This window comes from Marmota marmota, unplaced genomic scaffold, assembly GCF_001458135.2.
Source record: "Marmota marmota marmota unplaced genomic scaffold, marMar, whole genome shotgun sequence".
In the NCBI taxonomy this organism is placed as follows: domain Eukaryota; kingdom Metazoa; phylum Chordata; class Mammalia; order Rodentia; family Sciuridae; genus Marmota; species Marmota marmota.
The window spans coordinates 32,729,587-32,756,887 of NW_026000005.1; the positions used below are offsets into that span (position 1 = coordinate 32,729,587).

At 36.6% G+C, this 27,301-nt stretch overlaps 1 protein-coding gene and 1 long non-coding RNA gene across 3 annotated transcripts in view; one reads left to right on the forward strand and one right to left on the reverse strand.

Annotated features, from left to right (window-relative positions):
• Window positions 1–216: 216 nt before the first annotated feature.
• Window positions 217–27,301, reverse strand: part of Abca12 (ATP binding cassette subfamily A member 12) — a 161,837-nt gene continuing 134,752 nt past the window's right edge. Inside the window, exons 39-53 of one of the 2 annotated variants that reach the window (XM_048808508.1) lie at window positions 26,658–26,763; window positions 20,696–20,750; window positions 19,948–20,125; window positions 18,358–18,473; window positions 17,198–17,357; window positions 15,889–16,142; window positions 13,921–14,125; window positions 12,891–13,000; window positions 12,454–12,595; window positions 11,178–11,312; window positions 8,985–9,088; window positions 7,694–7,786; window positions 6,451–6,556; window positions 3,873–4,010; window positions 217–2,532 (exon numbers count right to left, since the gene is read on the reverse strand). In XM_048808508.1, the coding sequence (XP_048664465.1) occupies window positions 2,425–2,532; window positions 3,873–4,010; window positions 6,451–6,556; window positions 7,694–7,786; window positions 8,985–9,088; window positions 11,178–11,312; window positions 12,454–12,595; window positions 12,891–13,000; window positions 13,921–14,125; window positions 15,889–16,142; window positions 17,198–17,357; window positions 18,358–18,473; window positions 19,948–20,125; window positions 20,696–20,750; window positions 26,658–26,763 (2,010 nt within the window). In that variant the 3' untranslated portion in view covers window positions 217–2,424. The remainder of the gene's footprint in view (window positions 2,533–3,872; window positions 4,011–6,450; window positions 6,557–7,693; window positions 7,787–8,984; window positions 9,089–11,177; window positions 11,313–12,453; window positions 12,596–12,890; window positions 13,001–13,920; window positions 14,126–15,888; window positions 16,143–17,197; window positions 17,358–18,357; window positions 18,474–19,947; window positions 20,126–20,695; window positions 20,751–26,657; window positions 26,764–27,301) is intronic. The other variant, XM_015481335.2, reaches the window with a different exon arrangement.
• On the forward strand, window positions 11,537–13,908 carry LOC125618213. The gene is made up of 3 exons (XR_007349470.1): window positions 11,537–12,284; window positions 12,497–12,619; window positions 13,565–13,908. It is a non-coding gene; the product is annotated as an uncharacterized LOC125618213 (long non-coding RNA).

Genomic DNA, 27,301 nt, shown 5'->3' on the forward strand with positions numbered 1-27,301 from the left:
ATTGCATTTCAGAAATTTAAACAAAATAAGGATGCTTGGTTACCGGTTACCATATCAACTATGCCAGCTTCTCTTTTGTTTCTCATTCATTTATTTATTCATTTGACCAACAAGTATTCATTGAGTGCCACAACTACTTATTGTGTGTGCAGATATTGCTGGGAGGGTCAGGAAGATCAAAATAGATCTCAGTCTTGACAAATTCCAAATCTAACGAGGGAAAGAAATACTACCCATTCAAATAAATGTGCAGTTAGAGTAGTCCAGAGCCAATGTGGCTCTCCTGCCCACAGAGAGGTAGATAAGATTATCTGGAATCTTCCATCTATGTCCTGGGGATGGCTAGAAGCCCTTCTCAGCACGTCCCAGGGCATCCCTTCCCATGGTCCCCTCTGCCTTTAGGCTTCTCATTCTGAGATTGAAGCAGTACTGTTTTGCCCCTCAAAGGAAGAAGATGTGAGCGGATGTCTTCCTGTTTCCACAGGACACTCACTCATGTGAAGTCTTTGCAAATGTGATTAATGAAGATTTGATGGTAATAAGGCCTGCCCACAGTAAGGACGCAGAGTGAATAAATGTGAAAAAAGTACTTGGATATTCGTAGTTTCAAAAGTCCATTCAACCACTTCCCTCTCTTGCCAGATTTTCCTCTCTCTTCAGTATTCAAATGTCCATTATCTCACTGATTTCTCTTTCTTCAATGTGTTTTCTGTACTTTTCCTTCCCGCCATTGCTCGGAAGGAGTCAAGCAACCAATCAACCAGAACAAAGACAAATTCCAGGAAGCAGATTCCTTTTCTTTTTTGATGAAGCCTGGCCATCTTTTTTTGTCTCTTTGGTCCCTGAGGACATCCACATTATTAAAGCTACTCTTTTACTCCAAAAGGTTTATCTATACATTATACTCACTCAATGCATTTTGGTATCCCAAGATAAATCATGTTGCCATCTGTTATGTATTCTTAAATCTGCATAGATGACAAATTACTATGCATGATTTGACAGAAAAGTAGGAGGCACAAACAAATATGGTAGTAGAAGATCGGGGAGTCAGATTTCAACAGAGAAAGCAGGGCAGTAAAGCTTCTCTGAGAAAGTGTAACATTTCTGAAGACTGTTGGTTGGGCACAAAAGGTGAGGGAAGAGCATCTCCCACAAAGGAACAGCATGTGTGAAGGTCTGGAGATGCAAAGGAGCTTGAAGCATTAGAAAACCTGAAGGAGTCCAGCATGACTAGATCCTAAAGAGCCAGAGGAGGTGGTTGGAGTTGAGGACGGAGAGGAAAGCGGGGACAGAACACATGGGACTTGTGGGCCACATGACCTATATTTTTAGTTTCTTGGCTCTTCTCAAAGAAATGAAATGACAACACGAATGTTTTTTTTTTTCCTAAACTTGGAGTTTATTGGTTTTTGAAACAAACAATTGTGCCCAAAATGGCAAACATGTGCATATACACACACAAGCACGCACACACATACACACACAGTACATACAGCACCTTCCTTGAGGATTACGTAACTCAGCATTGTTATGAAGTCTATCCAAAGCCATTCACACAATTCTGGGTCAGCAGGGCAATCAGCTGAAAATTATGTTCATATTCATTTTCCCTCCACAGAAACATTTCCCGAGGAGAAACGTGGAATATGAGGGTTTCTGTAAGAGTTTAAAAAATGTCGCCTGCCAGCAGCACATGAACTCTTAATCAGTTTTCAGGGTTTGTATCTGCCCATCTGAACAATTTGTTTCTGTTTCCACCTGAGCCTTATGATTGGCAAGGCAGGCCAGGAAGGAACTCAAGTTCTGCTTACCACCAGGGTAAACTGTCCCTCTATGGCATCTTGTAGAAAGGCATTTCTTTGGGTTTAGTATGTTCCCAATTGTATTCACATGGTACTAACCATGACACACACACCCCCACACACACACCCTGTAGACATTGTGCTCTCAGTTTACTGGCAATGTTAATCTTAGCACTTTACATATCACAGTGCACTTGTATTCATGATGATGTGCATCCTGTTATTTTTTAGAAATAAATTATTTTGTTTGTTCACCAACCTTACCTACCCCAATCCACCTTACTTTTCTTCTTCACTCTTACTTTCCACCTACTAATATACATGCCTTTTAGGCTATCTTTTTATTGAAAGTAATAAATTAAGACAACAGGTGGTCTCACCTTTGCGTAAGAACACATATGTTATGCTCACAGTGTTGAATATACAGAATTCCATTCCAGTAACAATAACATTCATTGACCTCAGGAAAATAAACTTTTCATTTATAACTTTTAAGTCTTACACAATGGCAACTTGCTGGATAGTATAACACTTCAAAAATGAAGAGATTTTGAGGAAGTGATGTCTTCTTCAAAACGCATCCATTAGCCATTTGCTGAAATTGAATGAGTTGCAGATGCTAAGACTCTATCCGGTCATCCTGTGAATCTAAACTTATGGTGGAACCTTGGCTACTGGTATCAGCATTTTCATAGGACTTTTGGTCTTTGGCAAAGTTGATGAAAACCTGTTATTTTTTTTTAAAGGAAAATAAGGCCATTAGTGCTGATAAACCAAAGGAGACAATAAGGCTAATTTCTCTCTCTCTCTCTCTCTCTCTCTCTCTCACACACACACACACACACACACAATGGAAAAGCAAATCAGAAATCCAGATTTTGTAGGCGCATGCCCATAGGTATATACATATCCTCACTTGGAGTCCTTTTATGCAGTCAATTCTACCTGGAGTTTGAAAATAACACATCTGTGACTGTATTTATGACTGAGATTACATCTATAATCATATCTGAATCTAAAGCTATAGCTGAATATCTATAGTTACATATCTGAATCCATATGATTTACATCAATATCTCTATCAAGTATAAACAAGGAGTCCAGTTCAAAACTCCTAGCAAATGTTTATATAGAAATGTTGAGAGAAATGTCACTATTTTCAAGGGATAATGCACCAACATAGGATTTGTATAGAAAGCCCACATTCTGTTTAGTTAGCCAATTATTTAACAGGAAGTCCTTAAGTCTATTAGACATCGATTCATCCAAAAACTATTTATCAAGTGTCTAGTTTTTGCCAGGCATGATGCTGGTAGTTGGTCACAAATCAAAGACTAAATCTTTGTGTTAGCAAAGCCATAATTATCTTAAGTCCCTATTAAGATGCCTAAAGCCCCATTAAAAAAGTTATTCATAAAATGCAGCATGATACATTGACACAGAGGCCTGTCAGGACTTATTTTCAGACCCTTTTCAATGACAGACACAATCAAACATTCTACATGTCATGGCTGGGCTGAACTTAGTTAAGACAGTGCAGAGGTGATGATGAATGACGTACTCAGCCTCTAGCTGTTGAATATAAATGTAATTAAGACAGATGTAAGTAGAAGAACAGGATTCTGCAGTGGCTGCTTTAATTGTGTGAATTTAGTCAACATGAAGTTCCGCAAATTCTCTGTCGGTCTTCTCCCATTCCACCTAATCCAGGAAGCCAATGAAATGTCCTTATAAAATCTATCAGGAGAGAGTAAGGACAGCATTGACAGCTATTTCTTTTTTTTGTAGGTCAAAAAGTACGTTTTGTTGCTTCCCATATACATGTAAGCTTATGGACAAAGAATAGAAAAATCTTCATTTCTCCTTAAAAAAATAGTTAATGCCTTTCACATCTTTTTCTTTTTTTCAATATCCCAAAATAAATGAGGCTCTTTGCTAAGTTTTTCAGGTGCAAGATTAGATGTTGCTTCAATTAAAAATAAATTGAATGTCATTAAAAAGAAATAACCAGGATGCATAATAATTAATATGTGACACTGTACACATGGATCGTAGCATACACCTTACCTCTTCTAGAGTGGTCTGACTCACTAGGAAATTTGTGATATTTAAAGCAGCCTTGTTGGTTTCCAGCAGATCAAAAATGTTTGCTACTCCTCCTGCCGTGACTGGCACATGATACTCTAGCATGCTAAGGTGCTGATCCTATGGGAACCAAAAGAAATAAATCATTTTGCAATGTTAGGTAATATTGACTTGATTAGATATTACTTTATTGAGAGTTAAGAAAAATATTGAAATTCATTCCACTGAATTTGATGCTACTGTGTAAATAAGGGGTGTTTTCAATCTAACAGCTTGTAGAGATGAGATGAAAAATTTTATGAACGTTAAAGAGAAAACAAATTAAAAAGTTAATAAAAATTCCAAAGCATTCTGCACTCATATTCACTTCTAAAGTCATAATGTTGCCTGAAAAAAAAAATTTGCGGAATGGTACCTCACACATCAGCTTATGCTCCGTTCACATAATCTTTCTCTGAGATCAATTTTAGAAATTGCATTTTTATGTTACAATTGTTCTAAAAGGCTGGAAATGAGCTGCTCAATTTCTATTGGCTAAAGATGTTACATTTCAAAAGCACTGTAGGAGAGACTCATCCAAATGACGTCATATTTGTTCTCAAGTCTCCTTAAGATTCTTTTCAGTTTTTAAAATTTTAGTCAATGGTATCACTAGTACTCTATTCTTACTGCCCTGGAGTATCAATAACACCACTTTTCTGAATATTGAATAGGTTACTATGTCTTTCATTTTCCTCTAAGATGTCTTTCAAATTGAACCTTTCCTCTCTATTTGCATCATTGACATTATTAACTTGATACTTATCACTCCACATCCAAGTTGCTGCAATAGTCTCCTCAGAACCCTAGAAATGGACACTGATTTATTCTAGCATGGAGCAGCTACAGCAATCTTTCTAAACACCACGATTGGGATGATTTCTTATTTCAGAATCTACCCCTGTGGTTTCTATGGATCAGGTCGGGATGGTGTGTTTCAGCGTCTATTCCTCAAGATCTCTTTTTCTTCACCCCTCTGCTCAGTGCCTGACCTCCCTGATGGACTCTTTTTTGCATTATGCCTATCACGGTTATCTGACCACTTTCCTTATTTCTACCTTTGATTGTTGCTCTGGCTGTTTCCTTTCTAGAGATGTAGAAACCACTGCAGACTTGTAAAGCATGGTCTGCTCAGGGAAAAATCAAACTTTTATCATCACTTCATTTGCCTTGTATGGCACTGGTCTCCAGAGGAACAGACCAGGGAAAATGTAATTTCATCACTCAGTAAATAAAGATTTCAGCTCAGAAATTTACCCAAAGAAAAAGTGTATGACCGACAAAATTTGTGCATAAAGGTATCCTTTAACTTTAAAATTTGATTTAAATTTAAATGATAGAAATGGGTCTTTTTTTTTTCAGATTCTATGATTTTTTTATTTTTATTTTTTTTGAAATTCATTAACATTTACTGCTCCTTAACAACAACTTTATTAGAAAACAAATAGCTAAGAAACATTTTGGGAAAAAGTTTTCACAGTACATAGATTTTTAAAAAATTATATACAGAATATGTGTAGAAATGGGTCTTGATAACAATCATGAAAGCTATTATTTCCTACAGAAGTTAGCCAAAGCCTGTGGAGGCTGAGGCAAAAGTAATTTGTAAAGATACAAGAATTAATTTAAAGATGCATTGTTTTGTTCTTAAAAATCAGTTCACATTAATATTGTGCTTTATAGAGTATGAAGTATCCTTATGGACACACAGATACTCTGAAGCACACTTAATATGAACAAAGAATTTCAAATGATTTATTTTTATACCTATTTAAAGTTAACAGCAATGTTGTGAAGTAGATGTTGATTTTTGTTTACATATGAGAAAAACAAAGATCAGAGACTCTGTGTCTTGCTGGGTATCACCCAGCACATCTGGGCTCAGCCCATGGCTCTGCGGCTTCTTTTCATTAATCCAGGTCTGATTTTTTTTTAAATGACTATTTTCCATTTCATCATCTTCTATAAATTGCTCTCCCAGAAGGAAGTACATTAATTTTAAGAACACGCTGCATATAATCTTGTGTGTCCATCCTGTGGCTACACAATGCACATGTCAGTTAAAAATCAAAACTATACTTCAACTACTGTGGGGCTTGAGGATTATACAAATCTTTGTGGGTTTATTTTTCAAGTGAGGGGAACAAAGGAGTTAACCTCCTCCAGCTATAACATTCTGGAACTCACTAACATTTTTTTCCCTAAGAAGTGCCCTTGGTCATGTAATACCTGTCATCCCTCCGTTCCCAAACATATGTAACTAGTAAACTGGCACTGTATAAAACTTGAAAACAAATATTGTATGGTCATGAAACTTTTGTATGAGAGAGAAATAAATGCCTGTGTATATGAAAGGACTATGTTAACTTTAAATAGGTATAAAAATAAATCATTTGAAATTCTTTGTTCATATCAAGTGTGCTTCAGAACTTGAAACTAACATGGTGGACATTCCTTGTGATGTCAGATATTCTGAGTGTCAAAGCTGGCCAAGCGCCACAGGCAGGTTAGTTACACTTACTTTTAAGTACGTTTTTGGAAAGTGGAGCTGCATGAACCTCGTGAGGGTCTCCATGCTCACTTTGTTATTCTTCAAGTGAACCTTGACAGTAAATCCACGTCCAAACCTAGAAAGAAAAAGTGCAAAATACAGTATGAGTTACATTTTGCCAAAATAGCTCCCCTGAAATTCTAGATAATGAAATAGGACCCGAGCCAACCATTACGACCCCATTTCTTATATAAAGACTATCATTTTGTCATAAAAGTTCAGGGCATGTTGCAAACTTGAAATAAGTTCACTGCCTTGGTTTCTTATTTATTTCTACCTCTATACTAAGTCAGATTCTTTGGGCAAAAGCAACATTGGAAAGGAAAACATAAAATCTTGACTTTCTTTGACATCAATAAATTGGCAAACGATGGCAATTTCTGGGGTTAAATAGTTTCTAATTTAAAGTAAGAAAAGCTTTGAGAAGTGGGGCATTGGAGATTCAGTAATAACAGTGAAGATCAAAATTACTGGGGGTTTAAAAATAACTACTAAATAAATATACTGGAATTAACTATACCAAGAGTAGCGTTTTTAAACAAGTTAAAACAAACTCCCTAAGAGCAACAAAAGGCCTCATTTATCTTTTTTTCCTTATCTTGGTTAATGCTATTTTATAAGAAAGTCAGGTTGTTCTGCAGGAAGGTATAAAGTATCATCCTGAAGTTTGGAGATTAACATGGATATGTATAAATGCATATACACCCTGCTGAATAGAAACTATTAATTTAATTTGAATTTGATGATAATATAATATTTATGCACATTTCTCCATGTATTTCTGATTAAAAGATTTTCAACGTGCTAAAAGTGTCACATAGCTTAGTGAAAACCTGGGCAAATGGCAAATGAACATGCTAGATAAAAATCTATGCCTTCATATACTTGTCAAGGTCTAATTTATTATTCAGTAAACTCTTAAAATTAGTTCCTCAGAGTATTTCATTTGTACATTATTTGTTTTATATTATTATTATTATTATTATTAGCTTTAGGCCTTCAAAGATTGGAGTTATTAATAAAAAAGTATAATAAACCCTTAATAAAATAATGTAAATTTAAGGTGAGTCAATGATTACTTACAATGATTAGCTTTTCCATACTTGTTTTACTACATGCAAAACAGGTTGCTGAGATAATCTTTGAAACTAACTGAGGCACCATTAGATTGACAGTCTTACACAATGTGTTAAACAACATATTCGTTCTTTACCTGCTTTTTATATGCTGCAAAGATCCTATGCATTGGAACCTCCCATTCACCATAATGGCCAGCCTGGTACAGAGGGCTTCACATTCTTCCATGCTGAAAGACAGAGCAGAATCACATCAACATTCAGAGCATAGAAAACTGGGTTGAAGTTCATAAGCACAAGTTTAATCATTTCATTATAGCACCTTAGAAATCTCTCCTGGAGGAGAATAAAAAAATAGAATCTCTTAAAATATAAATGGGATGTCTTCAGGTTGGGTTTATTAGTGTTTCCTCTAAAATTCAAGGCCATCTCTTTCACCTAGAATGCCCCCTCTATCAAAAACAATATTTCTTTCAAAATCATTTAGGCTCTGATTCAGGATGTACATTTCCTAAGAAAGGTTTCTAAAACAACCCCAAGCTTTTTCATTATGCCTCATACTCTGATTGGCTTTTATGATTTGGATTTATAACTAGTTAACCTGTACTCAATTACATGCTCTCTCATTTCATGGACAATGAGAACTGGAGGCAATCTTAGGCATCACCCTGTCTACTTCGTGCAAATGTTCATAGAAATGAAATGATCTGCTCTGGTGTGCTGAGGACAAAGTTAAGATATAAATAAGTCTCTTGGTAATAAACAAATCCAATACTTTTTTCCACTATAGGATCATTATAATGCAAGGTGAACTTAATCCAAATTACAGCACAAGGCCAACCTCATAAGAAAGCCACAGATAAAATGCTTTAGTACCTCTTATATTTAGCTGATTCAGGGGGACTACTTCATGGGAGGAAAAGCCAGTGAAATGGTTCTGGAAAAACTGGTAAGATTAGAACCCCAGAGATAGTTGGTAAAGAGACTATTTCAAGTAGAAAGCACAGCTGAAGAAAGGAGATAGGAAGAGGTAGTGCGAGCATGCAGAACCATGAGCTGTTCATGACAACTGATAGCAGAAATGTCGCAGGAAAAAGAGGCTGGAGATTAGATGAGGCCAGGAGGCCTTGCACACTAAGCCTAAGGATCCTGAACTTTATTTGATAGGGAATAGGGAGCCATCGTTGAGTTAAGAGGGCTGTAGGTCCATGAAAAATTGTTTTCAAAAACATTGCTTAGATCTTACACTCTGCCTCATCCCAATATTCTCACCATGAAACCTGCTTGACTTGCCCGTAGTCTACAAACATGAAACCCTTCCATACAATTGTGGTGTTGATCATCTAAATAGATAACATGGAACTGCTTTTTTCAGCTATCATTCTAAAATGGTGCCGTTTGACTTTAAAGGTCCTGCCCTCGATTTACCTGTGAGACGTGAGGATGACAGAACATTTGTTCTGTACCTCTTCTGAAATGATCTTCCAGAGGTGCCGTTTCGACTTAGGATCCATTCCAGAGCTCGGCTCATCCTTAATAGGGAGTTACAAGAAAAATTTATCAAATTAATTAAGTTTTGATGAGGTTCTTTACATGAATCACTGCATCTCAATTCCCTAGAACAGAAATCTGTTTTCGAAGTCCTGTGACTAAACTTGTTTTATACTTAATAGGACTCTTTCTGCTGCCGTCAAAAAGCTCAAAATTAACTATATAAAATTATCAATCTGTTTAAAAAAAAAAAAAAGTCTCAGTAAAGTTGACACCCTGTGGCTTTGCATCCATCTCTTAGGTTTCTTTGGAAAAAAAAATTCTGCTTCAGTTACTGACAAGGCAGGAGTTTTACATTTAATTCTACATTGTCACATATATATAGGGAGCTACATCAACAAGATTGCTATCTTGCTCATGAAAGCAGAATTGTGACGGCGAGTGATAACGTGTTATGTGAAGCAGAAAAGAACACAATTTGACATTTCAGTTAATATGTTGGAGGCATATTTTTAGTTTTATGTTATTAATTGAAATTTAACACTCCTTGGAAAACAAAAATAAGATTTGCAGAAGTTACCAAGTAGAAATAGACATTATTTTTCAAAGTAAATGATGTTTTCAAACGTGTTCAGACGCCAAATTCAAAATGCAATAGCAGATAATCTAAATAAACAATAACAGATCCTGACAGATGATTAAAGAAACAAAATATAGGTCAAGAGTAGGTAAAAATTTAAAAATGTATCTGAAGTGGAAAATACATACATGGGATAATCAGTGGCTTATTTTTATAGTAGTATGTTAAATTAAAAAAAAAATGCAGTTGTAGATGGACAGAATGTCTTTATTTCATTTGTTTATTTTTAAGAGGATCAAACCCAGTGCCTCACACATGCTGGGCAATCACTCTGCCACTGAGCTATAGCCCCAGCCCCTAACATGTTAAATTTAAAGAAAGGAGTGAGTGTTAATTTGGGGAAACAGTAAAATATAGACTGTCATTGTTCCTATTTTTGAAGGAAATAGCTTACATAGTAAACAAATGTAGAAGGAGAAAATAGGGTCTTTCTTTCAGAACATGAATTTCTTTGGGCTCATTACTATACAGCATTTAAGTAGTGCTTTTAATATTTTAAAATGTTTTACATGTATTATCTCACAAGGGTGCCTAAGGATTGTTGTGTTCAATTTAAGGGACACTTACACAATAGAATTCTATTATAAGCATCGATTGGCAGGGATGCGACGCATTAGAAGCTGCCGGTATTACAGAAAGCTAGGCTGTGCATCATTCTATCTGGGCAATTTCAATGATTTGATCCACTGTATGACTTAACTCTGGAATAATGTGGTGATTTATAACTGGATTTTTATTGCATAAGTTAATTCTTTCTCAGAGTTTGGAGGTCACTGAATGAAGGGGATCTTCTAAAATAAGGGCAAGTTTGTTTCTCTGAAATAAATCCTTCTTCAATATTGGGCCTGGAGGACAGAATACTATATCTTCCTAGGTGCAATTTTTATTTTCAGGTGATCAATTTAATTTTCCAACTCTTAATTAAAATATGAATGTAGAATAGGTTTCTTGCTCTCCTTCTCCTAAATTCAGACAAAATAGCATGGTATATTATCCATCCCATTTCAGGTTAGGTAATTCATATTTTTAAGATTCAAAGAAATAAAATCATAGCACAACACATTGTTCTAAAATAAGCCTGTCCTCCTAAACAACGGAAAATCCCAGTTTATCCCATCGGTTCCCAACAGATAATGATTTTGTCAATATATGGGAATTAAATTTTTGCCACATTCCATAACTTCACTTAGTGATTTGAATACCCTGAATTTGTCTCAGTTAATTCCCATTCCCATGCTAATCATTTTCACTGAAACCCACATTGCTTCAGGAGACAAGAAAAAAAAAATGTTTTCTGAGGACCTATGTGGTCATAAGTTCTGTGCTGATGTAAATTCCCTTAATTGGATGGTGCATCTTTGCACAATAGCTGGCATGTGGTAAGATGTCACTAAATATTGACTTGAATAAAGATGATGAAATTGCTAGCATGCACAAGAGGATATGGTGTTTAAACTACTTACTAGCCTTTTTCCTAATGAATCTCTTACCAGTAGTAGAATCGAAGGTTTTCCTATCAAGGCCAGCGCAGTAGATAATTTTCTTTTTGTGCCATAACTGCACATAGAGGTAGCTCTGTCCTTGTAGGGCATCAAGTGAAGTCTCCTAAGGAGTTTATGAACAGTCTGTGGATAATAAAAGAAGAATTATCTTGACCTTTCCCTGCCCAAACCCTTAAAGCATCAAATAGAAGAAAATCGGCTTGTGGAAAAAAAATTTTGTCATGGACAATATAGATCTAGAAAAAAAAGCAAACATTTAAATTCAACATAGATTTTTTATTTCCATTTTCAAAGACCCATTTCAAAATTCATGGTTTATTTAAAGAAATAAAAAGCAATTCCTCAGAGACTCATTTTCAAATGGGATTCTTTTCCCCAAATGTGTGTGTGTGTGTGGGGGGGGTGTGTTTACAACTGCAAATTGTATTTTATGCTGTATTACCACAGGATTCTCCTATAAAGCTTAAAAGCTTAAAAGAACTAAAAAAGAATTCAAAGGCAGGTTTCTCATTGATTGTCATCACTGCTTCATCTTTCTTCTTACTGAGAGGCGATTTGTCACAAAGGTTTTAAGTCTATTTAAAACTGACCCACTATCAAAACTTTAGTGCATTAGGAATCATGGGTTCTTGTGGTTATTTCTGTAGTTAAATAGCCCTGGCAAATAATGAAATCCTGGTTGGACTTTATACAGCAGGTCTCCAGGGTTGTGAAACAGAGGAAACTGCCCTAAGGGTTAGCCATCCCATTACAAAGGCAAATAGCTGCAGTAAGATAGACTCACAGATTAAAAGTCAAAATGGGGGACTGGGGACATAGATCAGTGGTAGGGCGTGTGCTTAGCATGTGTAAGGTCCTGGGTTCAATCCCCAACATCAAAATATAAATAAATAAAAATGGAAGCTGTTCTGTGCCACTCAGGCATTTGGCAGTTAATTGTAGGTGTCAATGCTTATTTGGACACCAAAGGAAGTACGGGCATCAGCATCCAAGGCCCAACTCATAGCCTAATGCAAGCATGATCCTCTGTTTGACAGTTCTTAAAAGGGTAACTGAACAAACACGGCTGAGGAGTTTCTAAAGCTGAGTTCATAGGTGTGTATGCAGGACACACAATCAAGCTAAGTCGGGTTCACTGTCATCGCTAGGAGGAAAATGTCACCGTTTTCCAGATGTCAAGTTAGTTTCCTGGGGGGTGTAGTGGACTGAGAAACAGGAACAGCAATGGTCTTCAAAGGAATGAGTTTTTCACATGTGTACTTACCTCTTTAATATCTTTTTCTGGAATTCCATGCACCCTGGCATAGAAATACAGATGTTCTTCCACTGACATCAGGTCATCTAAGGCATCTTCCTGAGGGCAGTAGCCAACAAAGGAGCTGTGAGCGTCCACGAGGCCCAGCGATCTGAATGGAGAAGATCAAAAGCATGTGATTTTCAAAAGACCTGTCTTCCTTGGTCCCCAAATGTTGGGAAGGTGGCTCTATTTTGGTCATGGTGGTTGGTAATTTTGATAAAAGGGGATAAAATAGTCCCACTATCAAAGTCATACTTTAAGGTGTAAAAATATCCCTTTACTTCAATAGTGTTTTTCCCTCCGCCTAAAAATTTAATAATACAACCACAAAATTACATAAAACGTTCACTGAAATTGTTTTAATTTTGGTGCTTTCAGTAAGTGAAAGCCTAAGCTTTTCATACCCAGTCTTATTTCTTATCAGAATGTTTCCGCTGGAAGGAATGATGTCCCCAGTCAGCATCTTGAATATGGTGGTCTTCCCTGCTCCATTCACCCCAAGAAGGCCAAAGCACTAGTTTGAGGGAGAAAAAAGATGAAAAACTTAGATACACTGCTATTGTTGTCTCTTTCCCTCTTCCCTGGAAAAATCATTTCCAAGAAAAATAAGCCATTAGAATTTTTCGTGGTGTTTGATACTTTGGTAAAGCTTTCTCTTTTAAAAGAATGGATATGTTTTTTTTTTCCTTTTGCCATGTGAACATTTATACATACAGAGGATCTGCTTTACATATTGCAATAGCACCCCTTTCTGTGACACCCATAAAATACCCCACCAGTAAGATATGCTCACCCAATGATGTAATTACATTTATAGATTTTTAAACTATTCACACAAAAATCACAACTTTACTGAATAAGCTGCTAAAGCGATGTTTTTTAATAAATTGGGTGCATGAAGTTTGCAGTTCTTCTCAGAAAACTAAAGGAAATAGCCATATTCTTTTTCTTTTCTTTTTTTCAAGTTGCCTTCATATTGTGTCTGTGAAAATAGCAAGAATATAAATAGATGCTGTTCTAGGACCTTTTTTTTTTTTTTCCGAGAACTTCTGATTTCCTCATGGTATTTTTTGGAAAGGTCTGGAAATGAAATATTGAAGAGAATACCCTGTCTGAACAGGCTCTCTGCAGGAAAGTCCACCCCAGAGAGAAGAGGAATTTGGGTAAGGGATCGGGACTTGCTGTGGGATTGCTATTAATGAATCCCCCTGCCAAGAGGGAAGATTCACAGGGCAAGTAATATAGACATGTAAATTACACACACACACACACACACACACACACACACACACACACACATACACACACTCACATATCTCATGGAAATATTCAGAACTTAAGTTTCATATTTCAAAAAAAAATTGAAGTTAAATAACTGAAGATTTTTGTAACTTATGCCACGTAAAAGAATAGAAACATGACATAGTTCCTTACCTCTCCAGCAGGTATCCCGATGCTTATGTTGTTTACAGCAATAATCTTTTTGTGGATGAGTTGGTATGTCTTTGTGAGACGATGGAGCTGGACCAGGTCAAACTCAGCAGCACCATTCTCCACCCTCAGTCTCTCAGCCCGAACATCTTCATCTTCATCTATTGTCTCTGCCACAGGTGAGGAGCTAAATTTTCTGAAGAAGAGTCTAAGAAATGGACCCAGTGATTTTACATCAATGATTATGAAAGATCAGCACTCAGTTCTGATATGTTCTAATGTGTTTTCACTTTGCTGAAAGTATACCATCCATTATTATGCTTCTTTTAAATTTTATCATGTACTCTGTGATGCAAATAACTAAAAAACTAGTATGAACTCTCTTCACCATATTCACTGTGATATTTAGGAAGTGGTTTTGTTTTCCATGCCTTAAATGTTTACAGATCCACTGTTAAAATTCTGAACCCTAAATTCAGTAACAAGGAGATAAAAATGTGTCTTAAGTTAGTCTCCAAGAGGGGGTTCAGAATTATTAGTGAAATCAACAACTACCAGCCCAAGAACAGCCATCATGTTTTTAAAACAATAAACAAACAAACTAACATAAAAACCCTCCTGTTCCTCTTCTTCACCTCTCTCTCTTTCTCTCTCTCAAAATTGTGGTAACACAAAACATGAAATCCATTTTCTTAACTAAGCTTTAAGTTAACTATATGCACAATGCTATAAGCAGATCTATTTTAAAATTATCAATAATAGGGCATCATTCTTCATTCTATATGCTTTTCACTATCAATGTCTCACTCAGGATCTAGACAATATTTTAGGGTTATCAGCTCTGCAAACTCACTAAGTTCCAAACTCACCTCAATATCTTGCCTAACAAATACCAAAACCAAACCAAACAAATAAAATGTGAAAATCCAACACATCAATCCAGGTCTTCCTCATAATGTCTCTGTTTCTTTTAATGATAGGTCCAGAGACCTATCTAATTGTGATGTTTTCTTTGAATCTTCTCTATTACAAAATCTTTCTCTAATTGTGATGTTTTCTTTGAATCTTCCCTATTACAAAATCCATTCAGAACAGTCTCTTATACTGTTCTGCCATGAATCATCTCTATTTCTATCCTCATGGAGAGCTTTTGCTCCCCATCTAGATTGCTACAGGAGCCTCAAGCTGTGCCAGTGTCTGACTGTCCCATTCTGCTCTGCACTAGCTCCACAAAATGGCACCCCCAAAGCACTATTTGATCATGGCACTCTCTGTTCAAGACATTTAATGAACTACCATTTGTTTGCTGAATAAAGTCCAAATCTCTTCCCCAAGGATTCAAGATGCATAATGTTGTATTTCTGAATATATGCCCATAATTTAACTAGTCTTTAAACAAAGGACATTCTGGTTGTTTCCATTCTTTTGCTGTTAAAGATGGTTACTGTGATGAGCAGTTTTCTTATATATAAATAATCCTGCATTTGTGCAAACATATCTATATGAAAACTTACTATAAATAGAAATGCTATGTCACTGTAATGTGCACTTCTTTTCATTTATGGTTCCTCACTTTATTTCTACTTGTTTTTCCCAAACTCATTGCCGACATGGCACATACTCAATCCTCTTTCTCATTTCTGTCCATGAAAGTGTTTTCTATCCTACCAAACTCAAATTTGTGTTTATGCATGTATTTTCTCTCTGCCACTAAATCTTACTCTTTAAGGATAACAGCTGTACTTATTTATTTTTTTCCTTATTCTAGAGCAAACCTTGTAGAAACATAGTAAGGTGAGATAACTACTTATTAGAATGAAACAAATGACAAATTACACTACAAAATTTTTAAAGTTTTTGACCAAAACATTTCCATACTACTAATGGAAAAATGGGCTATTGACCCCTCCCTGCATATTTGAAACTGAGCTCCATCATGGATGTCAAAAACTGTGCTTTCATTATACTTACCTGAACTTTTTTATTAGCCATTCGTTGATTAAAAGTCGCAAGAGAAAAAACATGGTGCCCTGGGAGACCAAAGCCACAAACATTGCACCAAGTTTGTCCATTTCAAAAGTTTCGCTTGGGTATTGCACTCCATATGCTTTTAAGAAGTCCAGGACTGACTGTTGTTGTGATAGTTCAATCAAACCATAGCCAAAACAGAATTGAGGAAAAATCAGGAAAATTCGCTTGAGGGTTTCAGAAATAAGCTCTAAAGTCTAAAAACGAGAAATAACAAGAAAGCTCAGTGTCAGAACTCCAACAAATGAACAAACATGTAAAGTTAGATGTAGACAAATTTTGAGAATTCTGTCTGGATCAGCCATTATTTCACACGTATGCTGAATTTTCATGGACATATTTACTATAACCAAATGGTGGAGGTTTATTATTGAAATGCAAGTAAAGAGAGTGTTTTTCTTGAGGTGACCTAAGGTGTTAGGCCCATGTCTAGAGGCAAAATCACTTCTAGACCTTCCTCAGACTTTGGGAATGTAGGACTAGCCAGGGTGTCAGGGTCTGACAGGGAATATCAGTAGGTGCCCCATAAGGGAGGTCTTGGTTCAGAACCTAAGGTGATATCCATTTGGAAAGGGACTAAAAAGGCGAAATGAGATGGGAGGAGAGTCAATATCTCAAAAAAGGAGCAAATGGCTCATTTTCAACATTATTCACACTTGAGGCCAACTACTTCCACCTCGTGAATTTTCCTCCTCCTGGTGTGTGCTTGTTGGTCCCTCAGTTGACTTCACTTCCTCTCTATTCTTCTCTGTTAGTGCTTCTCACTAATCATAACTCTCAGCTCTGAATGGAAAGTGATGCTTACAATGAAGTAGATTCCAACACGTGATTGAAAGGGAATGGATTAGGTTTTTCCCTTATGAATGTTCCCATGAATCCTAACCCAATGTCACATAACTAAGCCATTCTCCTTGACACCACCATACGATAAGGCTTTGTTAATGAGGGAAATGTCTAGCTGACCAATTGGTGGCATGATTTATGAACTACCACACAATATATCTGATTTCACCTCCATCACTCCATTCAAGATCTAGCCAATGTCAATAGTTTTTGACTCTCAGGAAATACAATAATAGGCATTAACCTAGGTGGAGTTTATAGAGAAGTTTTTAAAGCTGTAGCTTTAATAGAAGCAAATAATATTTCTTTCTATTTATAGAAGACAGAATAAAGAAAAATCTTTCCACCTTGAACATGTTAAAACTTCTGATACATTCACTGAACTTGAACTGACTAAGAGGGTCCTCACCGGATCATTAGGCTTTTCCTTGGATAGGAAGTATACCACCGACAGGGAAACAATGGAATTGATGCCAAAAAACAGGTTGACACAGACGTAAGTGATGAAGGCCATTCCTGTTTCATGAAAGAGACCAGCCAGCAAGTACATCCAAGAAAACGTGGCATACCTACAGGTTCATCATACAAAGAATTAAAATTACACCTTAATTATCCCATTTTATAAAGCAATAAACACCTAGATGGGTTTCTAAAGTAAAAGCAAACATTAGGGATGAGTTGCCAAGCCTTGTAGCTAGATCTCATTTTCATTCCTCTTTTTGACAAAAAAAAAAAAACTTCAAAGAATGTTTTTTAAATGATAGCAAGAAGCCTCTTTTTGAAAAGGAATCTCGAACAGTCAGTCCTATATCATTACAACTACAAATTATTCCCCCGTGGGGGTGGTGTAATCCTTTCCAGGCAAGACTTTTGTTGCTCAGAATTATGAGTTCAATCTGTATAAATCTTATAATTTAAAGTTGAGGGGAAATAATGGCATCATTGTAGGTCAGCTAAGCAGATAGGACCTGGTGAGAAGATGGGAAGCTTGTTTTGAGCAAACTTAAACAATACTGGAGGAAATTAAATAACACTCGACACACAAAGGTCTTATATCAGTGACAATAGCTAACCAAGGGATACTACCCACGCATTCAGGGCAGGGAGACTGCTATGCTAAGCACTGATTATGTCGCCTTGTATTAGCCTAATGTGAAAACAACAATGTTATGTGTGTCCTGTTAGGCATCTCTAAAAAGATAAAGTATATGTAAATTTATACACCTTATAAATGCTATATGTATTCATATAATTTGTCAAAACCTTTGTATATGCATTTCCCTGGTCATTCTAAAGCCTGTGTTTTTGTATAGATTAGATTATATATGTAAATTGGTAAGTATAACACTTGGCACCCAGTAAGTGCTCTTTAATGATAACAACACTAATTTTCAGAGGCAGACTTTACTTTACAGACTGTGGACTAGCAATTGTAATGTATCATTAGTCATCACTCATGTCAAATGAAACCCCAAGACAACTGCAAATTAGCTAATGAGGTTGAGGTCCTATTTGTGTCTAGGAGCATTTGATTCTGTTAGTTCTTTCATTGCTCAATCAGCAGCTTACCCAAACAGCAGAAGGAGGAGAGAAACAGCACCTAGGTTGCTTTCATTGTAGAAGGCAGGTAATTTGAAAATTGCAATGACACCAATGGAAAATGCTACAGGGACCAAGTAGAAGACCTATGGAAATATGTAAAACAATATTTAATATATGGCCAATACCTTTTTAAAAAAATCAATAAGCTATCTAGTTTAAAGCTGCAATAAGCTGACCTAGATGAATTTGAAGGAATGAATTTTTATTTATGTTCCTGTTGCTCGTAATGTTCAGCTTATTTTACATTGATTTTACTTGAGAATTTGTCTCCTCCAATATGAGTAAAACCAGTTTCTCTCTTTGTAGATATACAAGAAGCCCCAGGTGTTCCTGCCTCCAGGCTTTAACACTTGGGATCATTCAGTGACAGAGGTTCGGTGAAAAAGATAAGACAGCCAGGTATCTTGGTATTAGAGGCAGCCCTTAAAGTATTGATTTCAGTTTGAATGCTGCAGCTCTCAGATGGTTGATTTCTAAGGCTTGGTTATCTGTGTGAGACACTCTGTGCAAAACAGCAGGGCAGCGGGACCCACACATTCTTGGAATCACAAGTGTATGAACAAATAACTCAGTATTCTGTTGGAAAGTAGAAATGCTAAAAGTGGAAGAGTTTGAGGCAAGGTGCAAACAGTGGTGGTGGTAATTTACTTTGGGGTGTTTTTTGGGGGTGTTGTGGGAATGGAAATCTCCTAAATTGGAATGAGCACCAGATATCAGACCACAGAATCTCAGTAGTAAGTAGACTTTCAAAGAAGGATATCCTTGAAGCTTTCTTAACATGAAAGTTTCTACGAAGTCCAGAGTAGTCATTACCATTCTCTTGGATTTGGCTTCTAACAATGAACACATTTCAGACCTCACTGGATACATTAACAAAATGGATATGCAGTTAATTACTCTCCAACTCTTCAACCCAATGATCTTGACAACAACTCAGGCAATTTCACCATGATCACAGGCAAATGCATCCTCATCCTGGGCTTTTGGCCAACACTGGCACGTTTCAAGTCAAGAATAACCATCTGAACTTTGGGAACATTCTTATGCAAATGAGACAGACATCAATAAAATACATTCCTTCTTTTCCCTGATAATCTTCTCTAATGTGTCATTCAGTAGGGACTGCTACTCCGAATTTTTCACGATTACTTGATTAAATTTTTATAATCTTGATTACTTGGCACAATTAGATAAGGCTGTTTTACTGCTCAGCTTCTATTTCTCCACAGTAGTGGTTCTAAGACTTCAGTGTGCTTAAAGTCACCTGGGGGATTGCTTAAAATGCCTACTCTCCACACTCCACTCCCAAGATATAGATTTAATCCATTTGGACTGGGGCCCAGGAACCTACATATTGACAAGTGCTCTTAGAATCTGATATATCCCAGAGATGAGCAAAGGCAGTTTTCTCTGTCCTCCAAACACTGGACTCAAAATTATTTTTTCCTAATTTACTGTCCTTGTGATAATAATTCCAACAACTAGAGTAAATAACTCTTGAATATTAAACTCTGCCAAATGAATCCTATCTTTCTTGCAATGACATAAGTTACTCACCATATCGTAAATGAAGTTTGTTACCCAGTAGCATGTCACACCAATGCCTGAAATGTGCTGCAACTGCTTGGCTTTGGTCTGATGTTCCCTTACGACATAGGTGACAAAGCTGGCGGTGGTGACAGAATAACCCATCAGGATGGACAGTGCCACTAAAATATCGATTAAACTGCTGATTCTATGGTGAGCAATGGGAAGAGGAAAGCACACATAAGTTTTGGAACTCTTTTCCTTTCAGGAAGATTCATGACTCAAACCATCAACAAAACAGTACAAGAGTTGGCTGTGGTACAAATAAGGCTTCCTGCAAGACAGCCAGATAATATCTTTGACATGACTCCACTGTGACCCTGGAATAAATGTAGTTCCAACGCATCTGAATTGACTAAGGATATTTGATAGAAAAACCTCAGTCTCCAAGGGTTACAGCATGTATGCAAGGGATGTATGGATCTGGGGCATAGAAACGGGACTTGCCTGCTAAGCAGCGAAGGCAGAATGATGAAGCCCTTATGCACCTGACTCGGAAAAGCAGCAGACGGAGTGCATCTGCAGTCCACAAGCTCTACTTGGCAACCCACTCTGCACCCTTTCAGAAACTTCCTTTTAACCCAGTCAGTGACTTTATAAAACCAGCCCTTCTAGACTGACTTTCATTCAGATGCAACTGTGATTTCCAGTTAGAGCACTTTTACAGAGTCTCAGCTATGCCAAGGAGAAAGAAGTCATGGCAGAGATATCTACTTACGTGGCCTGTTCCTGGTCTTGCACACCTGGATAAGGATGGCTATACATGATGATGCCTGAAAGAGGAGATGGTTCATCCATTAGTAGCTATTCAGTTCATCAGAAATTCCAATTTTTAGATGAATAATATATAATGCTTTTCTCCTTAGATTCTAATCTAAAGGATTTTACTTTGGGGAATTTTCTTTTAAAGGAAATTAATTTTCCCCCAATCCTGTCAGTGCTACGATTGGTGACACTTTGTAAAAAGAAAAGTTTTTCATGTTGTGTCTGGAACCTTTTGGAAGGGACAACATTTACATTTCTCATAGAGCATGTCTTCTTCTACTACATTAAAAAATTGTTTTCTACTTTCTTCTCCCTGTTCATATGTATGTTTGTATTTAGCAGCACTTCATAAACTGGAATACACTTAAATAAGCAATTCATAGGGGTACCAATTACATGAGAGTCCCCTAGAGAACAGACCCAACTCTGGAACCCTCCTTCTCACTTAACTACTTCGAAGATGTTTTGTTCTAGAGTTCTATCAGAGTAGGGATTGGGCGCTCCAGCCATGCATTTCCATTGAGACAGAGAGGCCCAGAGGGATTCAGGGGTATTAGCTTTCTCCAGAAAGGCAGTCATTTAATTCACATACAGTCCCAAATTATTGGAATCTCCTAGGGTTTGTTATACTTTCTGAGTTAGAAGCAAGTCTGCCTCCAATCCCCTTCCTTACAGGACCTTGATTGGCCAGACTGAAAAATTGGACAGACATTAGTTTCCCAAAGATCACAGTAAGAAGACAATGTCTATGCTGTCTGAGCAAATATGGGAAAGAATGATAGGGAATGGAATGTGAATTGTCTCCTAAATACGTGTTCCTATGGGTTGTAAACTGCGCAAGAACTTGCTCACTTACTGCTCATCTACAATCTGCTCATGGCATTAGGATACTCAGGGGCAGTGCCCAAATATTATAGATGATTCTAAAGACGAGTCTCTTCCTCAACTAAATTTATAATTTTTATTAAAAATAATGTGACATATTTTGAATTTGAGTCCTGCAATGGGTGTATGTTAAAGAAAAAATACATACGAAGTTAAACAAAGAAACTAAAGCAAAAAACCAGTTTGACCAACAATCTTAATCACAACATGGATGTATTTTTTTTTTTTTTACCTCTTGTGTAAGTTAATGGGCCCTTTTTTTCTGAGGTTCTATTTTCATTAGGGGCTCTGCTTAAACCTTGCTAAATTATAATATAGACAAGGAAAACTTGCCTTTTATTTCTGCTTTGTAGTTCAGAATTAAGAAATATTCTACTTCAGGGCTGGGTTGTAGCTCAGTGGTAGAATGCTTACCTAGCATGGGTGAGGCACTGGGTTTGATCCTCAGCACCACATACAAATATAAATAATTAAATAAAAAGGTATTGTGTCCATCTACAACTAAAAAAATTTTTTTAAAAAGAAATACTCTACTTTATCAGAGGAATCTTTGCAAGTACATTTTCCTCTACTATATAAAATCCTATGGAACCAGTTGTTTAGCAAGATCAAGTAAATACATCAGAATTAGAATCCTATATCAAAATCATTTCTGTAGGTCCTACACAAAGATTGGCTAATGGATGCTCACTGAATCAAATCAAATCTTAAAATTTCAATTAATACTTTCCCTACATACAATATATACTAAGAAGAAGGCATCTATAGTACTGCAATAAAAACAGACACATAGACCAATAGTACCAAATAGGAGACAAAGGAACAAACCTATACATCTACAGTCATGTGATCCTTGACAAAGGTGCCAATAACATACACTGGAAAAAAGCAAGCCTCTTTAATAAATGGTGCTGGGACAACGGTTATACATATGTAGCAGAATGAAACTAGACCCTATTTCTCATCCTTTACAAAAACCAACTCAAAATGGATCAAAGACCTAGGAATTAGGTTAGAAATTACATAACTCATAGAAGAGAATGTAGGGTCAACATTTAAGCACATAGGCACAGGCAACAACTTTCTTCTCAATGAGACCTTAAAGCTCAAGAAATAATGCCAAGAGTTAATAAATGGGACAGCATCAAATTAAAAAGCTTCTGTACAGCAAAATAAACAATTAAGAACATGAAGAGAAAATCTGCAGAATGGAAGATCTTCACTAAAGGATTAAAATCTAGAATATATAAAGAACTCAAAAAACACCAGAACCCCTCCAAATAACCCAGTTAATAAATGAGCAAACAAATACACACTTCTCAAAAGAAAAAATACAAATGTCCAACAAAGATGTGAAAAATGTTCAATATCATTAGCAATAGGGAAATGCAAATCAAAACTATACTGAGATTTCATTTCAAACCAGTCAGAATGGCAGTCATCAAGAATACAAACAATAGATGGTGCCTGAATGTAATCTCAGTGGCTCGGGAGGCTAAGGCAGGAGGATCACGAGTTCAAAGCCAGCCTCAGTAAAAATGAGGCTTGCTAAGCAACTCTGTAAGACTCTATCTCTAAATACGATAAAAAAAATAGGGCTGGGGATGTGGCTCAGTGGTCGAATGCCCCTGAGTTCAATCCCCTGTTACTCATCCCTCAACAAAAAAGAATACAGTAATAAATGCTGGAAAGAGTGTGGGGGAAAAGGAACACTTTTACACTGTCAGTTGGACTATAAATTAGTACATCCACTATGGAAATCAGTATGGAGGTTCCTTAAAAGATTAGGCGTGGAACCACCATATGACCCAGCTATACTAATCCTTGGTATTTATCCTAAAGGATTAAAGTCATCATAACTAAAGTGATAGATGCATACCCGTGTTTATAGCAGCAAAATGCACAATAGCCAAACTATGGAACCAGCCTAGATGTCCATCAACGAATAAAGAATGGATAAAGAACATGTGATGTGTGTGTGTGTGTGTGTAAATATGATGATAAATATATGTGGTATACACACACACAAATGAGGTTTTATTTGACCATAAGGAAAAATGATCTTATGTCATTTGCATGAAAATGACTGGAACTAGAGACCATTATGTTAAGCAAAATAAGCCAAACTCAGAGAGTCAAGGGTCAGATGTTTTCTCTCAGGTGGAAGTATACAGGAAAAGGAAAGGAAAGGTGTGTGTTGGGGATGGATCTCAAGACAAGCAAAGGGACAGCAGTAGAGGAAAGAAAAGAGGGGGAGAGGGAGGGGAGGGGGAAGTGCTGGGGAGTGATATTGACAAAATTATGCTGTATACTGTGCGCATGTCTAAATATGTAACAACAAATCCCACCGTTATGTGCAACTATTATGCCCCAATTAAAAAATACGGTAAAGAAAATATTTCGAAAAAGGAAGGTGGCATGTTATGCCATGTCTACAGATGCAAAGCTAAAACGAGATGCTTCCATTGGCCATAGCTGCTAATGCAACAAAGGGTAAGACTGAACACTGGTGTATAAGGAGCAATGTGTTAGTGCTTTTGAGAAAAAGATTTTAGTTGTATAATATTTGTTGGAGAAAACAAACAAATCAGGGCTCTTTGGGAAGAAAGACAGAATTTTCATGAAAAATTAACCACTAGAGGGAACCACACGAATATAATAGATATTGACATTGCAAAGAAAAGCTAATTAAAACATTTTTATTAACATGCTAGAGTTTTTTTTAAAATCAATTTTACAGCTAAAATAAAATCCCAATTCATGCAGAATCCAGCAAAGATTTCTTTGAATATGTAATGTGTTAGGGGAAGGTGGTGGGAGAATAATTGGGTTCACTTTTAAACACAAGTCCTATTACCATGGTAGGCCACATCCATACATTACAAAACAATAAAAGTTATTTTAGAATGATACAGATTTCTTTTTTTTAAAGAAATGAAATTCGTTTCAGAGAAAGTAGAAAACTACCACTTTCATATATCTAATTAAGAAAAATTAATAAGAAATAAAAGTCAGACTATTATTAACCTCTTTATAACTCAACTTGAACCTTATATTTAAATAAAAAAAGATAAATTTCAGCTTAGGATCCATACAAAGTTTATGTTCTAGAATTCTTACTTTTTAAACCCTGTAACTTAAAAAACAATGGTAGGAGCTACAACAAGACTGCTAGAGTCTAGAAAGGCTTGGGTTATCTTGTTCTAAGTAAATAGCTCTACTTATAAAGGAAACCAGAATACTGCTTTTAAAAAGCTAGTGCCACGAACATCCTCTTGTTCTCTCTAGCTTTGCAATACTCTCCCCTAGTCATTTCTTTGGCTGTTTTACTTTCATTATCTGTCACAATATCTGTCTTTTGCTCTGAATAAAACATACAACTGAAAGTCAAGTTTTCAACTTTACTTCAAACCAGGCTATACCAGACTTACCCGGCTTCAGTAGTACCATTTCATTTAATTTACCACTTTTGACTATGCCTTTTATTGATGCTCTAGTTCTAAAGACTATCAATCTTTTTATTTTCTTTATGGTTCCTTCTGCTAGGAAAATACCATAGCAGTTGGGGAAAAAAAAAATACTGTTCTCTCTGAAATAAAGACTCTTAATGATTCTGTTGCTGGGATGAGAATTTGATGCGATGGTTTACTTCTACAATCACCAGTCCATCTGGCAGGCACCCTTATGCCCAACAGTAGGGAAATGAAAGAAAAGGGAGGAGTCAGCATTTCTCAAAGATAGTATGTATCTTTTTTCCTACTCAATAGGCTATTTATTAGGCTCCTTCTTTGCCAGCAAATGTGTTACTTAGATTTTGTTCATCTTTTTAATTATTATTTTTTTAGGATCAATATGGAAAAATAATTTGAGCAAGACTCAAAAAGATGAAATGGTCCAATGAACAGTAATTGAATTAGAAAAAGAAATAAATCAATTTCTTTTAGATTCCAGCACTATTGTAAAAACTATCTGGGAGCCTTTTGGGAAATCCAGCTGAAGTAGACCTGAAGAGTTCAGAGAAGCAGTCTAAAGTCATAGTTTGGGTCTGGAATGACCCCCAAAGACTCATGTGCTTAAAGGAGCGCTCCCCAAAGCACCAATGTTCAGAGGTGGGGCTTTCAGGAAATGATTAGATCATGAAGACTTAGAACTCAGCAGTGCATTAATCCTTTTGGTGGGTTGATAATTTGGATGGATCATTGGGAGGTGGGACCTAGTTGAAAGTCACTGGGGGTGGGAGGCGGAAAGGTTTCTTTTGTCTCGGGTACCTTCTTCTTTCTCTCCTTCCCAGCTGCTGTGAGCTGAGCAGCTTTTCTCAGCCATGCCCTTCCGCCATGATGTTTCTGCCTCAGAGCCTGCACACCATGGACTGAATCCTCTGAAACCATGAGCCAAATAAATCTTTTCCTCCTCTCAGTTGTGTTTTGGACACAGTGACAAAAAGCTGACTAACACAGCTAACACAGGAGTATTAGGAAAATGAACAAATAGGAGTCAGACAGTCTTGGGTTCAAATTCTACTTCTGGGAGAAATGATATCATCCTGAAGAGCGTTGAACAGATCAGTAATATTTTATATAAAGCATGCAACATATGGTGAGTGATCAGTGGATTGTAGTAATTTTGGTAGGTGTAGAGCATTTTAGTTTAAAAGTTTCATCTTCGTGTTTAGGTTGGTGAATGATATTTATAAACATTAATTGTTTAGAAGTTTTGGCCTATAGATAAGTATATAGTTTAAAGATATTTTCCTATGAGATATATCTTCTAGATATGACTACAGACATGAGCAACAAGTTGGAGTTATTATCCTGAGTTGATAAATGAGAAAACTAAATTAATCTGAAGTTAAGGGAATTATCCAGAATGTTCCATCTGGCAGAAGTTACTACTTCCAAATTCCTCTTAAAGACCTGTGATTTAGATGCCATAAAATACCCGCCACTAGGAGGAAGTAGACATAATGTGCATTTTTATAGGGAGAGTAACAAAAGTTGCAGCAGGAGATGCCTTTGTGTAAGTAACTTTACCATGCCGGGCAGCATCGTATTTTGACATGTTAACTCGCAGGATGAAATTATTCAGGCTGTTGAGGTAAGCTGGAAGGGAATGATAGCCTTCTGGATCATACCACACCTGTTAAATTCCAAAAGAAGGCAAGATCAATATTGTATTCATATAAATTAGGCTGCCTTTAACATCTGACAGGCTAGCTTGTTCATATTTGAGGAGCAAGGACCAATTTCTCAATAACTTATTTCATTTTAGCAGATTATGAGCTATTCCCCAGAGTGCTGGTCACAGACCCATGTTTCCAAATTAAAGATGGGCAGAGGTTAGGAAGACAGTTGTTCTGAGCAACAGCACAAAGCTATGAGCTATTCTAGCATCACAAAAAAAATCTTGATCTTGAATCTTTTCTATATCTTGAAATAAACTAGAGACATCATTGGTATCTCCATCTCTGCAGCAGATCCAAGGTGATTCTGAGTCTAGACTTATGTATTCTGACCCTCAAGAACAGTAGTTAAAAACAAATGGCATGTAAATCAGGATAGAAAAAGAAAGAAAGAAAATACATATACAAGTACTGGGACAAGATTGACAACCTTGAAATCACCCTACTAACTTTCTATTCCTGGCTATAACCCACAAGACAGTGAATAGCTTTATC